The 16,272-nt window shown below is 33.3% G+C and overlaps 1 protein-coding gene and 1 long non-coding RNA gene across 2 annotated transcripts; both read right to left on the bottom strand.

Annotated features, from left to right (window-relative positions):
- Positions 1–1,882: 1,882 nt before the first annotated feature.
- LOC110789217 (uncharacterized) lies at positions 1,883–6,020 on the bottom strand. Its single transcript, XR_002533553.2, has 3 exons — positions 5,350–6,020; positions 5,045–5,060; positions 1,883–2,127 (listed from the first exon to the last, which is right to left on the bottom strand). It is a non-coding gene; the product is annotated as an uncharacterized lncRNA (long non-coding RNA).
- A 4,569-nt stretch (positions 6,021–10,589) lies between these two features.
- On the bottom strand, positions 10,590–14,320 carry LOC110789216 (uncharacterized). The gene is made up of 2 exons (XM_021993862.2): positions 13,055–14,320; positions 10,590–10,999 (listed from the first exon to the last, which is right to left on the bottom strand). Exon 1 carries the CDS (start codon positions 14,253–14,255, stop codon positions 13,086–13,088), a length of 1,170 nt encoding a protein of 389 aa, XP_021849554.1. The 5' UTR covers positions 14,256–14,320; the 3' UTR covers positions 10,590–10,999; positions 13,055–13,085.
- Between the last annotated feature and the right edge of the window lie 1,952 nt (positions 14,321–16,272).

Genomic DNA, 16,272 nt, shown 5'->3' with positions numbered 1-16,272 from the left:
GTTATGACTGTGTCATGTCCCTTATAGGTTAATGTCGTGTACAATATAGGTTTGTGTCATGTATCTTATAGGTTTTTATGACGTATCTTATAGGTTTGTGTCATGTAGCTTATAGGTTTGTGTCATGTACCTTATAGGTTCATATGACGTACCTTATATATTTGGGTCATGTACCTTATAGGTTTGTGCCATATACTTTAGATGTTGGTATACCTTATAGGTTTCGAGTTTTGATTAGGTTACTTATCTTCCGATTTGCACAAAAGAGTATAAATTTAAGAAAATAATAATAACAATATAAACTAGAGTTTAAAACTAGTTGTTAAATTCAAGTTTCTCTCTTGTTCAAATCGAAATCGATTTTGGATCTTCGATTCGGGTGTATTTAATTAAATTCTACAAGTATTTTCGATTTGGGATAACCTATATTCCATGTATGATATAGGTTAGTATGACATACTTTATAAGTTTTTATGATGTAGCTTATAGGTCTCTATGACGTATCTTTTATGGTTGTGTCATGTACCTTATAAGTTTATCCCATGTACCTTATATAATTGGGTCATGTCCCTTATAGGTTGTTTTCATGTACAATATAGGTTTGTGCGATGTACATTATAAGTTAGTATGACGTACCTTATAGGTTCTTACAATGTACCTTATAGGTTAGTAAGATGTACCTTATAGGTTTGTGCCATGTACATTATATGTTTGTGTCATGTACTTTATAGGTTTGTGTCATGTACCTTATAGGGTTGTGTCATTTATCTTATAGGTTTGTGCCATGTATCTTATAGGTTTGTGTCATATACCTTATAAGTTAGTATGATGTACCTTATAGGTTCTTACAATGAATTCTATAGGTTGTACAATGTATCTTATATATTATCAAAATGTAGTTTAATGTGAAAACAATTACTTTTTTAATAATATATTATTTTGATTGAGTTTTCTTTATTTATAAATATAAATAAATATTTTTACAAAATATTTTGGTTTTTTCGGTTAATCGTGTTGATTGTAATTTGTACCCTATAGATTTTATGATGTGCCTCATATGATTGTGACATGTACCTTATAATTTGGTATAATGTACCTTATAGATTTCTATGACGTACCTTATATGATCGTGACATGTACTTTATAGGTTAATATGGCATATCTTATACGAAGTAAATTATTACCATGTACCTTAAATTCCACGTTATTCACGTCATTTTTTTTTTGTTATCATTATATATAAAATCAGAGCCATAATTATTCTTTATCCCCTAATAAGAATGTAACATGCATATTTATATTTTTACAAGTGATAATCAGGCAATTCTAAACTCAGTCCTACGAATTTAAGGTCAAGAAGACGAGACATGAGACATGGTTTTGTTTTCATTATTTTCTTATCATTTGTTGAATGATCTTTATTTAAATGAGCCAAAAAAAAGATAGGAATTACTAAACTAACATATCATTCTATGCTTTTTTGTTTTCTTTTTCTTTTTGTTACATCGAGACTATTAACATTGTCAAACTTGTAAAAATACCTTATAGGTTTGCATATTGTACCTTATAGTTTTTTATGATGCACCTTCTAGGTTTGCATGATGTACCTTATAGGTTTGCATAATGTACCTTATAGGTTTATATGACGTACCTTATAGGTTTGTGCCATATACCTTATAGATTAGTATGACGTACCCTATTTAAAATTGTATAGATTGTGGGTTAACGAAGTTAAAATTAAAATTTGAGAACACAGGAAACCAACAATGTACTATATTCAGCAAGATGAGGTGCTGAGTTGAACAAAATCAACCAATGTACATCTGTAAGCAACTGGAGGTGCATCAAGAATTCAAGACTGCTCCTGAGACCTTGCACCATATCGCGAAAAATATACAAAAATATATTTAAATCTTAGACAAAAGTACAATGATAAATAAAATATCATGTACCACATTATTTATTACAAGCAGTATAATAATGTCCTCAAAAGAAAATTAGCAACAAAAAGCAAAAACCCTGTATAAAATTACTTAAAAAAATATGCTTAAATGGCTTCTTGATAATATCGGCAATGACTTCCTCCATGTGTAGATCCTTCAGTGGTTTAAATGGCTTCTTCAGGTCCTGCAATAATTAATAAACAGAACCATTAGTCAAGTATTTAAGATGTACTTAGTTCAAGAAAAGTTATTCAAAGGCATACTTGCTCAATTATCATCACAATAATATGCTTACATAATTTTTATGGCAGCCTTAGACCTTTTTATTAGTCCTTTCATACTTGGGATTAGTTATAGGCTTGTCTAGTAGATACACCTTGTTGCTGAAGAGATAAATAAATGATCTTGATGTTCTAGGATGTTTTGAGACATGAAGTTGGAAAGAGAGAATTTTTCCTTTAGTGATATGAATAATAAATATGATCTAGATATTGACAAGGAAAGGAAATTTGTCTATTTATCAAATATATTGTATCAACATTTATCATAGAGTAGTATCTAAGACATCTTTGACAATACAGTTCCAAGATATGCGTCAACCAACTGAACAGATAGCTCTATACAGAAGAAAATTGAAAATAAAATCATTTCAGAACAGTGGAAAAGAATCCTTGAAGGCTTAGCCCTTCCCCTGCAGTTAGAGCTAGAGCTTCAGCTAATCATAGAGATTCAATCAAAACCGTTAAAATTGACACCTCACAGCCTTATTCTTACTTGCCTTCTAACTTCAGAAGATCAGTAACTTCAACTTCATCTAGCCATTACCATGCTCAGCACCACAGTCAACACCCATCCTCACCCCTCCACAGTAGGGCTCACCACAACCAATCCCAATCACAACATCATTACCATCAACATCAACCATCCACAACTCTGTCTCCATCCCGGGCACGGCCTATCCAGGTCCGGTCCGCTAGCCCACGGTGCATTAAAGAAGATAGAAGCTACAACAGTCAAGTATCCCAAACACCAAACTTGGGATCAAATTACTTTTATAATGGAAACCTCCAAACCAACCCCAACCCCAAGGTAGCTGCCACTGCTACTACTGGCTCTAGCAGTGGAGGGTCAAAGCCTAATTACATGGCTGCCACTGAATCGGCTAAGGCGCGACTCCGGTCTCAAAGCGCACCGAGACATCGGCCTTCAACACCAGAGCGGGACCGACCTGGGACAGGTGCCGGGGTCGAGGACAGCGTCAAGAAGAGGCTATCATACCCTAATCCTGACCCATACAGTGGGATGGGGTATGGGAACTATAATTTGAGGCTATCAAACTGTACATTTATCCCAATGGCCAACACCATATGCCCTATTCTTTACTTCTAATACCCCTAAGGTTATTCCTACCAACCATTCATCTTCTATACCCTCCTATCCCAATGAAAAAACTTTACTAAAGTAATAAGTAATTTATATAAGCATTTATCAGTATTGGACGATTCAACAATCTAGCTTAGCAAGAAGCCTGAAGCAAGCCCATCAGCTACACATCTAGATCAACTAGGATACTTGCCTTTGAGTGAAAGTGGTCCTAGTTTTTGTGTTTCCTTATCTCATATTCTCCTAAAAATCTTGAGAAAAAACAAAAAAACAAATTAAGCAACAAAATCAGACGCGCTTAATATTCTTCTAACTCCAAACAAAGTGAAACTATTGGAGAAACTATAACATCGACCTTTACTACTCTACATTGTATTTCCCGATTCTTCAGAGCTGAAACTACAACTTATCAGTATGCTTGGCATAATTTCATGTCTACATTTGTCATATAACATCTCTTTTTTCTTTACATTTTCAGGCTTATAGGATGACTGTGCTGAAGGGTAGAAAGTACGACAAGCCAACTCATAGGAAGATATTGTTTGAGATGTTTCTATATCTCTAGCCTTTGAGATGTTTTTCCTTGGTTTACCAGTTGTGTTCCATTCTTGCATACACAATAATCAAATTTTAGAGTTTCAAAAATCACCCCAACACTTAGATTATGCATCTATTGTAGTAGAAGAATGCATGTATGTTAGTTGAATGAAAACTACTACGACTATTTCCAATTGGTAGTTGTGAAGTATGGAATCAAACCGTTCATTCAAGGTAGCATTGGCTAAAAGACCTGAGAAGGGAAAAGCCACTGTAATCTTGGTATTTAGGGAAGATGATCGCAGTGCAGTTGTTTCATTCCTGTGAGATCGATGTGGAGACTTTTGGATGTTAAAACCCGAAATTAGGGATTACAAAAACGAATTGGCCATGGACACACTTCAAATTATCAAGAAACAACCTGATACTATAATAATTATGGACGTTAGAAGTCCAATTTGAGGGAAGACAGACAAGGCTAGTTGAAACAATGACCCAGAAACAAGGCAAGCAACAATGGAAGCAAGCAATAAAAGAAGCAAGACTTGTGCACTCAAACTTGCAAAAACTATGAATCTAAACAAATCTCTTATAGTTCATTTGACTAAATATCCTAAGATAATGCCCAAATATCAGGAAATAGTTCAAAAACTTATTTCCCTCTTAGCACAAGGAACTGTTAATCAATGAGCCCAACTATCCTAAGATAATATGACAATGCACTTGCTAGTAAGGGCTCTTATATATCACTTTTGTTGTCCATTTCCTTATTACCGTTCAGGAGTACATAATAAATATAGAGATTCCAAATTGCTTAAATACATTTCCCAATTAAGAAATAAGGTGACCCCAAGAAAATTAAGGATTGAAGAAGAACCTTAAACCTCATACTTTGTAAGTAATAAGACCAGTTTACAACAACAATATTTAGATTCCAAATACAAATCAAAGACAAGCTAATTCAATTTTTTTTTTTGGTAATTAAGCTGTAGCTAATTCAACCTACACATACAAGAATTAATTATTAATTAAATAAATAAGCAAAAACTCATTGGATTAGTATTTACTAGTCAAAATGAGTCGAGCAAGAAATCAAGCAAAGAATTCAACAAATTAAGTAAGAAAGTTATAGCAAAAAACATAATGTAATGGAAAAAAGTGAGAGATAGAAAATAACACACCTTGATTTGGGTAAGGCTGCAAAACAAAGTAAAAAATGAAATCAGGTGCTTAATCATCTACCAAACAAAATAAAATCAATCGAAAAAACAATTGTTGAGATCCAATCCAACAAAATTGTTCCAAAATAAAAAATTAAGAACAAAATCAATACAAACAAACAAATACAAATTAAGAACCAAATCAAAATACAAATAATCGTTTAAAAAGTACAATAACTTGCAACAAAATCGGTCCAAAAATCACAAATTAGTCACATAATCACGAAAATAAAAGTTGAAAAATTAAACATAAATTGAAATCATACCTTTAAAACCACACCAAATCTGGAAATTAGATTAATATATTCGAGAACGTGGATTAAATCGCAGCAATTAGACTGAAATTTAAGAGAAATTCGAGCTTGATACACCGACACAATGAAAAGGGAGAGAGATGAGAGCTTGTCCGATTTTAGAGAGAGAAGCAATTAGGCGTGAAAGAGGAAGAAGCTGGCCGAGTAATAGTTTATCGAATTTACAAAAATGCCATTATTAAGCTATTGATTTCAGCCGTTAGATTAGAAAATATCCGAAGGCTCACATTTATTTTCACATAAGATTGTGTTCTCACCTTAAGAAGTGTTCTCACGTGATCCCTTTTCTCTCTCTATATATATATATATATATATATATATATATATATATAAAGAATGCATATTTGCTGAAATATTAGAGCGCCACCTAAAATTACTAATGGTTTCGGCCAATGAAAAATAAGATTTCTAATTTATTTTTGAATTAAAAAAACCGATTGCCATATAGATAATTAATTAGGTGCCACGTAGATATTTTAATTAATTACTAATATATACAACTCCATCTAAAATCAAACACTAAAATAATTAAAAAAAAATCTAAAATAAAATTCATTCAAAATCAAACACTAATCTAAAATAAAATAAATAAAATTCATTATCCAATATTAGAGCGCCATATAGGGAATCTAATGGTTTCAGCCAATGAAAATAAGATTTCGAAATTAATTTTGAATTAAAAAAGTCGAGTGCCACGTAGATAAATAATCAAACGCCACGTAGATATTTTAATTAATTAAATTAATAATATTACGCATATACAATTTCATCCAAAAACAAACACTCTCATAAATTATTTTTTTTCAAAATCTAAAATGAAATTTAATGCAAAATCAAAAACTAATTTAATCTATGAAGTATATAAAATTGGTATACATAACAATTTAATAGAATCCGTGCATCGCACGGGCTAAAATCTAGTAAAGAAATAAAACTAATAATTATAAAACGCCCAATTTAGAATACAAGAATATAAATTTGGAACGACAGGGTAGATTTATTATTTGATTTGAACTTCGAGCGGAGCTCAACTGCACTTTTAATTTGCTCGTTTAAGCCGTGCATGAACGAGTTTAAAAACAAACAAGGATGAGTTTAAAAATAAGTTACCCACGCGTAGACATGTTTAACGGGCTGGAGGCCCAATAAAAGTCCGGATTCAGCCCTTTAATTTTATAAAAGGGCTGGGCTTTTAGAGAGCTTAACTATTAATGGATTATTAAAAGGGTTCAGTTGGGACTTAAAAGGGCTTAAATAGGGTTATGTTTTATAACGGGTATGTGTTTTAAAAAAATTAATCCTATCACCCTCACTTTCTCATCTCTGGCGCAGAGTTACGGTGACGTAGCTCCCTGTGATGTCTAAACTCAGATTCAATCCCCACCAACGTATCCAATGGTGCAGGTTTTTCAATCCAAGGATCACTGATACATCCACCACTAACCTCGTCATTGTCTCTGGCAAAAACATAGGCGGCGCAGTCTTCTAACATGGCTTCCTCGAAGCTTTGTAGACATATTTTGCGTAGAGGTTTTCTCTTGTGGCCTTCATAGGATTGAAGTTTGAAGAAAAGGGGCAAACTGGGAGAGATTTGTCATCCTATTACTTACCATAGGGAATCACAAGTTATCAGATACAGAGGCCGGAGTACAAGAGAGATCCGTACCAAGAGAATTAATGTACAATGGAAGTTTGTTACTGGAGATTGATGAGATTTTTTTTTTAATATTATTTTTGTTTAAATGAGAAGAGTTTATTTGAATCAATTAGAAAATTGAAGTCGAGATTGTTTACCTATAGACTAATTGAACCAAATTGACGTTCACATTGTTTTTTTGATTTTTTAAAACGGCCCAGCCCGGCCCATTAAAATATTTGTGCAGCCCGGCCAGACCCGGTCCATTTTATTTAGCCCGGCCCGACCCGTTGAACAGCCTAAACAAGTCGAATTTATACATATACTAGATTTAAAGCCCGTGCGATGCACGGGTTAAATTCTTTATATTAATTAAAAATGCATTAAAAATCCATGTATTTTATCCATTTTTCCATGTACTATATTCCATTTTTCTTAAAATCCGTATTTTAACATAAGGCCGTGCGTTGTTCTTTATTTTTTAATTTGCCATGATTTTAAAATATTGTTTAGAGTGGAGTAACACATTTTTTTGTGCCAGTTATTATCTACTTAATTTTCTATGACTAATTTCTATTTTCTTTTACTCATTTATCTTTATTTTCATAAAAGGTTGTGTTTATCCTTTAAACGTTTTATTCGCTTTAAACTTCCATGTCATTCTTAATTTTATTTGAGATGCATAATATTTCTTCATAAATGGATTGACAATTTAAGAAATAAAATCTAGAACTTTAATTAGTATTTTATTAAAATAGAAGAACATATACTAACTTATAAAAATTAGATAATGGGGTTTATGTATAACGGTTTTCTTTCGTATCGAATATTTCTTCTCATTAATTATTTACAAACTTTTAGGAAAGACGGTCTAACGGTTAGACCACTTTTATATACTGGGACAACTAATTAGTTAACCACTGAAACCAATTAGTTAAGTCTGAAATTCAATTAGTTAAGCAACGAAACCAATTAGTTATGCAACCGAACTAATTAGTTAAGCACTAAACCAATTAGTTAAACAATGAAACTGATTAGTTAAGATTTTATGAGTTTTAGTTAATAATAAGTTTGTTCAAAAATAATAACTATTCGACTCATAAATTTAACTATTTATCTTTATACCTTAACTATTTTGTTATTCAATTAGTTATGATTTTATTACTTTTAGTTATGTTTTACACTAGTTTAATTAGTACCAAAAAAGTGGTCTAACCGTTAGACGGTCTTGCACAAAAGTTTCTGTTAATTATTTATCATGTTAACTTCAAAATAGTTTTATATTATCTTGTTGCTTTTAAGTTAAATTATTTCACATCTCTATGGTATCTATATAAACATTTGTTGAGGATTGTAGTTAACCTTTTTAAGCCGGACATACTCTCATCTTCACCTAAATTAACACCCATCAATTATATACCCATTATCAATATAGTACCCACTATGTTCTCGTATATCTTTATATGGATAAAGATTATTTCTACAACCAACAAATACACCCTGTTTTTTTTTAATCTATAGTAATTCCATCAATCAATATATACAACAATATATCTCTACCTCAAGAACAAATGAAACTATAAATAGATACGGAGTATAATCTAGAAAAAGATATCTATCAAACATTAATTATTTGAATGCTTTGATTACTATAGAATTTAGTAGATGCGTAGTAATTTTAGCAGGATTGCTTTTGATTGTCATACATTAATTTACTGATCTAGTTTCCACAACTTAAGTAAATACTAATCCCCGCCATCAGGGACAAACAATGCCATCAACAAACTTTTTCTCATGATGGCCACCTATTTCTTACCCTAGGTGAGTGGTTTTACCATTGGATGGAGCCACAAGTTATCATATATGGACAGCGCTCGCAGAACTCCCTATCAAGACTACAACCTGGTAGAACCAACACCGCTCTGTTTAAACCAGGATTATGAGTAAAGTACGCTAGATATCTCAACACCTCCTCATGACCAAGAAACCTCCGTGAATCTCTATCCGCCTTTCCGGCAAGAATGCCAGGATTTAACATAGAGTGCACAATAAAATAAAATAAAATAATTGAAATCAACATGCTATGTAACAGGGAATACAACCAACTTAAATAATTATAAGAAAAAAAAAAACCTTGTTTACATAGAATTGTAGGGACGATAGAGAGACCGGTGGGAAAAAAAACTACGCCATATGGTTTAATTTCATATACGTTGTTTGCAGTTTTGCACAATAATATATAAGAATGAGATATTTGTAGTGGTTCTGTCAAGCTATAACTTATCATTTAATTAGATAAATTTTGTAAAGTAGTCTGTAAAAAGATATTTGTGATAAGTTATCCAACCATATTGTTTTATCCCCATTCGTTTTTATCTTTTACGAAGTATTTAATATAGAATAAAATTGTGACTGTACAATCCTATGCGGCACTCCAAAATCTCTTGAAATAACTCCCCTTTATATATATATATTAGATTTGTTCGATCTAGGCTTGTTTATGGAGTCTTTGCTGAAGCTGATTTACTTCCCTCGACGAATGAGATTTGACCAAACTTATTCGACGAATGAGATTTGACCAAACTTATTCACAACCGTACTGGTATTTTAATTTAGGATTAGAGTTGATACACTGTCAATGCCATCCCCAATTCGGCAATTCCCCATATACTTGTCCAATGTCTCGATTCTCATTACCAGCAACATAACTCTTGATAGCTACGTAACGTTAATATGGTGACTAGTTCCAGTGTAGATGGGCTAATGTTTACGAATACTAAAAAGTAAAGTCTCATTTAAGCCCGCTGTCATTGCAGAACTATGTATGCATTTCGTTAAACAAACAATATTTTCTTTTTAGACATAGGCTACGCAGCCACAACCAGAAGTTCAATCTACTGTAAGAGTGAACACACTTTATGTGAATATGTATATTCTATAAAAGCAAGCAGTATTTTCTGGTTTATTGTAATCTTTGTTGATCCGCCTAAGGCTTTACGTTCCAGCCATGTTGACTCATGTATGAGTAATGTTTTACAGTCAGATGTTTTAATGCAGGCATAATACGGGGTTCGATTTTCATAACAGTGAGCATAAGTAACGATATACAGTATGCAACATATTTTAACATCACAAACCACATATTTAATGAAAATACAAAAGCTAAACTTGGTGATAGCAGCCGAGACTAGCAAATGGATCATGGCAATATGTTTATGATTGAGGTTTCATAATTTGATATATAGCGCCAATGACTTGTAAGCATAACCATAAGGGATAAATTTCAAATTTCTAGTGATACTCTAGTACCCTCTGTCCGCACTAAAACCAACTTCTTCAACTGCACAAAATCCTGAGCTCATTTATGTACAACTGATGAACTGATATACCAACCAATGATGTCTTGGCCTATTGGTTAAGACTGAGGGCCTGTGTACAATAGGTCTCAAGTTCGAATCCCCTGTCCCCATTTGTAATTTATATTGCCCTTATGGCTCATTCCCACCCAAAAAAAAAAATATTGAACTGATATACCAAGTAATCAACACTAGATAGCTGGATAGGTAGCCAAATACTTGTAAATTGATTCTCAAGATGTATTTCAAAGTTAGAAATCCTACGCTAGGATAGATAGCCAAATGGTTGCAATTCTATCTTCCTGTGGTTGATGCCTTTCAAAAAAAAATCCATAAATTTAAACCAATCTGTATGACAAGTACCTTAAGGAATGAAACTCATTTGGATCTTCTCAGGAATTGCACCAATTGCCTTCCAATTTTAACTTTGTATGTTGCTTTGGGTATCTCTATCAAACTTAAAGCTAAATCGGAGTTGGCAGTCACAGGAGGATCAGCTTTGGCTTTCAAGTTGATGCTACAAGGAGTTGAAGACAACCTCAGCCATGAGTTTGCTGCTGTCTTGGCTGACATCAAAACTGCTTCAAGGAACTTGTCAGGTGACCTTCATCTACACCAGGAGACATGGTAAAAAAGTGGACCACAACTTAGCTTAACTGGCTTCAACAACTTTCTTTAGTGTGCTCAAGATGTTAGGAATATGCCAGTTGGAATTTAAGTACGCCTATGCCTGTTTGTACTAATTTTGAACTATGGTTTCTTTCTTTTGCTACTGTTTATTGGAATATGCAAGCAAGCACGCGAATTCAAACACACACATACACAAAGACATAAAATGAGTCAAAACCTCATGTTCATTCAATTATTTGGACCTGACATGATTGACGAGTAATACTCCAACTTCAATAACATTTCAACATACAAAGCTACGACTCCAACATATTTAATCGAATCTGGTATGTCCCTTAGGCCTTACGAACGACTCGGCACAGTGTCTCACTGTATTTTGTTACGTAGCCTGCAGTTATTTGGTTGGGCTTGTTTTTCGGGCCTATTTCATTTCTGTTGGGAGTACTAAACAAACTCCCTAGGTCATTAACCTAGACTAATTCTGTATCTGCTATCCCTTAAGATCAATAAAAAAAATTCTCATCTTCATGTGGACGTAGCTAAGGCATTGAACCATGTAAAAGTTAATGTGTTCTTAATTGTTGTTCTTCATTAATTTTTCTTGCATCCGTTACAACATATAGAATCAGGAACTGCCTTGGCTAGAGATAGTTACAATTGGATATTCCCTCCGTCTTCTTTAAATGCAGCACTTTGTATTTGATAACTTTCTACCATATTTCATTGTTTCTCTCTCTATCAAGAATCCCCACTCAAAATATTTTATTGTTTCTCTCTCTCTCATGATCCCCACTTAAATAATTAGAAAAACTATCATCTCTCACATGTTATCTTTATCATGGTCTCCATTGTTATTTTACTAGAATAAATAAATTATCTACTTGCCCACTTGCACCACATAATAATGATTTTGCACGGGCCTCCTAAAATTGTGTGCCTGTAAAAGTGATGCATTTTAAAAAGAACCCGGAGGGAGTAGTATATTGTATCAAAGAAAGCGGTGATTAAATTATAAACTGCTCAAGACTGACATGAACAAGGACTTAAAATTTTGACAAAACCATTATTTCCACTAGTCACTCGGTTACTCTATAGTTCACTCACCTTTTGAGAAGCATTTCTTTGTAGAAAAGATGAATGCAGCTAAACTCTCTTAAGAAAACTTGCCTAGGGACAAAATAGGTTGCTTGAGAAGTTTTGGAGCCGTGACATTATCATGAGAAAAGAAGAATCAATAGTTATTGTGATGTCAAGGTTTTCTATATAATGTTACTTACAAGTTACAACTTAGTACTCCCCTCATTGATTTCAGTTTCTCATCCCCAACCGATTCAGGAGCGTTGGACATTTTAAATTTCTGAAGGCATTTAACCAAAAATAGGATAACTTGGTTGCACAACAGTAATCTAAAGGGCAATGAAATAGTTTCTCACATATGAGAAGAAATTTCAACCGTCAAAGATGCCCTTCGACCAAAAAGGATCACATTAGTCTGAGTTGATGTTTTAAGTGATTAATATTTAAGATTTTAAGTGGCTTCCCTTCCGCTAACTTATTCTTTGTTTTGCATTACTGTCGCTTCTCTATATTCAAGGATGTTTCAACTTCCTGTAGGGATGTGTACTTTATTAATCTTAGTATCTGTTTTTTAAGTAAAGGGGCTTATATAGAATGACAGGATCATATGAGAAGAAAAGTCCCTTCATGATAGTTTGAAGTTCTCACGAGTATATTGTTTTGATTTCCTTTAAAGCCGACAACAATACTTCCATTTCCAGGGTGCATTTTAATAGTTTCATCAGCTAAAGAAAGTAAGTTAGCCGTTTGTGTAATGTTGTGAGTAAAGACTGTAAATTCAAGCAACAAGCTGATCAAACTAAAACTCTGTAGTAGCCAGTTAAAACTAATTATAGAGATGCATCACTCATAGGCGATAAAGTATTACAAAACAGCACATAAGGAAAGAAGATGGATGATTATTCTAGTGAAAAACAAAAAAAAAATTAAAAAAATCAAGTTGAATATGTACACTTACCCCAACATCCAAAAGCAAAAGGCAGTTCAAGTTAACAAAGAGATGCAGCTTTTCCTTGAGTTGGTGGAATAAGATGACGATAAACTTGATGGATATGAGGTACAATATCCTTAAAAGGTTCAACAAATTTCATCAAGAACATAGACTCTGTCATCCGAGCAACATTTCCAAAATTGTAATCCCTAGTCATCAAACTTTTCTCCTTGAGAAAAAGCAACATTCTATACCTAGGCACTATTCTGTTATCAAGGCTATATGTTAACAGCGAATAATTCGATACCAAGTAAGAAGGCTCATAACCAACTTCTTTCATAAGGAAATCCAACTTCTTCTTGATCCCTGCTTCAGAATATCTCAAGCAATTAGGATTTTTCCTGGTTAATGTCATGATGTCAGATTGAGTCCATCCAAAACTCTTATACACATCACATTTACCCTCAAATGTCTCCTCCTTAAAAGAAGTCAATTGGATTGCGGGCAAAAACATGGCAGAATTTCGAGGAATCCTGAACTTCTCTTCGACCCTAATCAACATATCCCGAAACAAATCCGTCTTCCTAAGGAAAAGTGATGGTTGTTGAAGAATGTAGTTGGTGATTTTGTCACTAGAAATGCCATAATTTTGCAACAATATAACATTGGGAAACAAATGCTTAGCAAAAGCAGTAAAAGAAAGCCACTTCGATCGCCTCATGATTTTAATAACATTTTGATCAGTACCCACAACCTCCCTTAAAGCATCAATGGCAGGACCTAAACGTCGGTTTAACATTATAGGATTGGCTAATATAGCATGAACTAAATCAGAATCAGAAAATCCCAGGTCCTTAAGAAGCTTGATTTTGGGATTTAGGGTTTTGTCAACATTGGTACATAGAAGACGAGGATCATAAGATATAACCTTTCTAATCTGGGATTGTTGAAATCCAATTTGTTTGAAGAATTTGACAATTGAATCGACATTTTTAGCAAAATCCGAATTACTGACCTTCTTCGCCTCTTGTGATTGAAGGAATAGAGATAGTTTGGTGGAAGAAAGGGGTATTTTGTTGGGGAACCCTAGATAATCGGCCAATATAATCTGCAATGACGGGTGAGAATCTGATGAAGAAGATGGTAATGTTGAATACAGTAAAGGACGACAAAAGCAATGGATAAAGTAGAGAGCTTGGAGATTATGGTTGCGCCCAAATTTGAGCATTTCTTTGGCGAAATAAGGAATTACTGCTACTTCGTACTCTGTAGACTGTAGGAGTGTAGGTGGTACAATTCAAAACGAGGGGGAAATAAGGAATTTAGATGGTGGACCGTAGTGCTCCATCCTCTACGTACACCACTATCAAAATTATGTCATTTTGATAATTTTTGCATTTAATAAAAGAATATGAAAAGAAGATAGATTTATATCTTGGATAAATTATCTTTTACCACTGAAAAATCAAAAATTTGTTTTTATCACCTAAAAATGAAAAAATAGATGAAACTTTTGTGTGTGGCTACATAATTCAATTTCCATCCAATTTTTAACACTCCCTTTGTGATTTTCTTCAACTCTTTCACCCTTCTCTCTTTAATTCCATTAAATATTGTCAATTTTATAAATTAATGATGGTGAAAAATTATGTGAATTCATGAAAAATAAGAAAGTGAAAGAAGAGAAGAGAGTTAAATACATGCAATCGTAGAAGAAGAGAACATATCAGAAATATTACCGTTATTGTCCCCCCCACATAAACATTTTCATCTATTTTTCAATTTTTTTCAGGTGCTAAAAAGCAAGTTTTAATTATTATTATTTTAGGTGGTAAAATACAAGTTTTAGTTTTTTTTGTTCTAAATTTTTTTTTCCGATATGTTTAGGTGGTAAAAAACAATAATAAAAACATGCCAAAGATTAGCCTAACATATCAATACTCAACAAACTTTGACCGATTATCCCAATTAATTACGCTTAACTAACTAAGAGGGTGTTTGGTTCGCCGATTCTAGGTATGAGATATGAGATAAGTCTAAATCCACTTGTGTTTGGTTGGAAATTTTAAGAGTTTTAAACCCATACCTCAAACTTCCAAGGTATGGGGTTTAGAAACTTTGGGTGAGATGTAACACCCCAACAATTCTTCCTTTTGTAGAATAACATTTTTAATAAATATAACTATAGAGAATTATCAAAATATTATCGCCCTTGTGATAACGTAACGGCTTATTTAGAATTTTGCAGCGGAAAACATAAACTAACTTTAAATTTATAAATAGTTAACTAAGGAATCAATTCCCAAAACCAACCAACGAAAACAAAGTCAACGCAACTGATTCAACAAGTTTAAAGTCCAATTTAAAAAAACCAAAGTTACTTTAACAAATCAAAACTAAACTACAAGCTCTCCAATCCTGAACCCGATGATGCATCATCTTCAAACCTGTAGATGGACAATGGTTATTGATCCTTAGAGATTGCTCACCAAAATGGGTCATCACAGGATCAATAAGGCATATCCATGATCAACACACACAAACAAAGCACGTAATCACCAAAGCTGAGTACTACATGCTAAATCAATGAATAAATATACCTAACATGATACTAATAAAACATAAGTAAGGACAACCAAAACATATTAACTTGAAGACCACATTTGACTGGACTAGACTAGGCTAGGCTAGACTTTTATAATATTAACATTATTTTAATTGAAATAGTCAATGGATAGAGTTGTCTAACTATAAGCCTTCACTAAGGAAGACGAGGTACGGGCGCGACTCCGTAACCTCAATGACATGCGATATCGAGGAACCTTTTAAATAAAATAGAGCGCGGTGATCAATCCGGTCCCAGAAAAAGCCATGGGCTACCACCAAGAACTCCAACTCCTGATTGTCCGTCACTTCAGACGTGCACAATCTAAAGCTATTGCTATTCAATTTCACTTAACATGATTTACCAATTAATACCTTGTTATGACTCGTCAATCACATAAATCATATAATCAACAAGTATAGTTTTTATCTTGGAATTAAGTAAGGGATCACAAAGCTATCAATCAAGAACTCATTCCAATTAATTCAATCTTCCCTTAACAATGGTTAACCACCTTTATATAGGTGAAAAGTATCAACTTACTAAACAAGGTCCTCGACCCTCGTAAAGGAGTAGAATGCTAAAAGGGAACAACGATCAATCGATCTAAACTAATATATAAAATAATATAAAGTTCGAG

Source organism: Spinacia oleracea, chromosome 4, assembly GCF_020520425.1.
Source record: "Spinacia oleracea cultivar Varoflay chromosome 4, BTI_SOV_V1, whole genome shotgun sequence".
NCBI classification, from domain to species: Eukaryota; Viridiplantae; Streptophyta; class Magnoliopsida; order Caryophyllales; family Amaranthaceae; genus Spinacia; species Spinacia oleracea.
Note: the sequence above shows the minus strand (reverse complement) of the source record. Positions and strands in the feature narration are given on the sequence as shown.

Bases quoted from the DNA above. Each gene is read 5' to 3' on its own strand.
- LOC110789216 (XM_021993862.2), bottom strand. From the start codon at position 14,255: ATGCTCAAATTTGGGCGCAACCATAATCTCCAAGCTCTCTACTTTATC.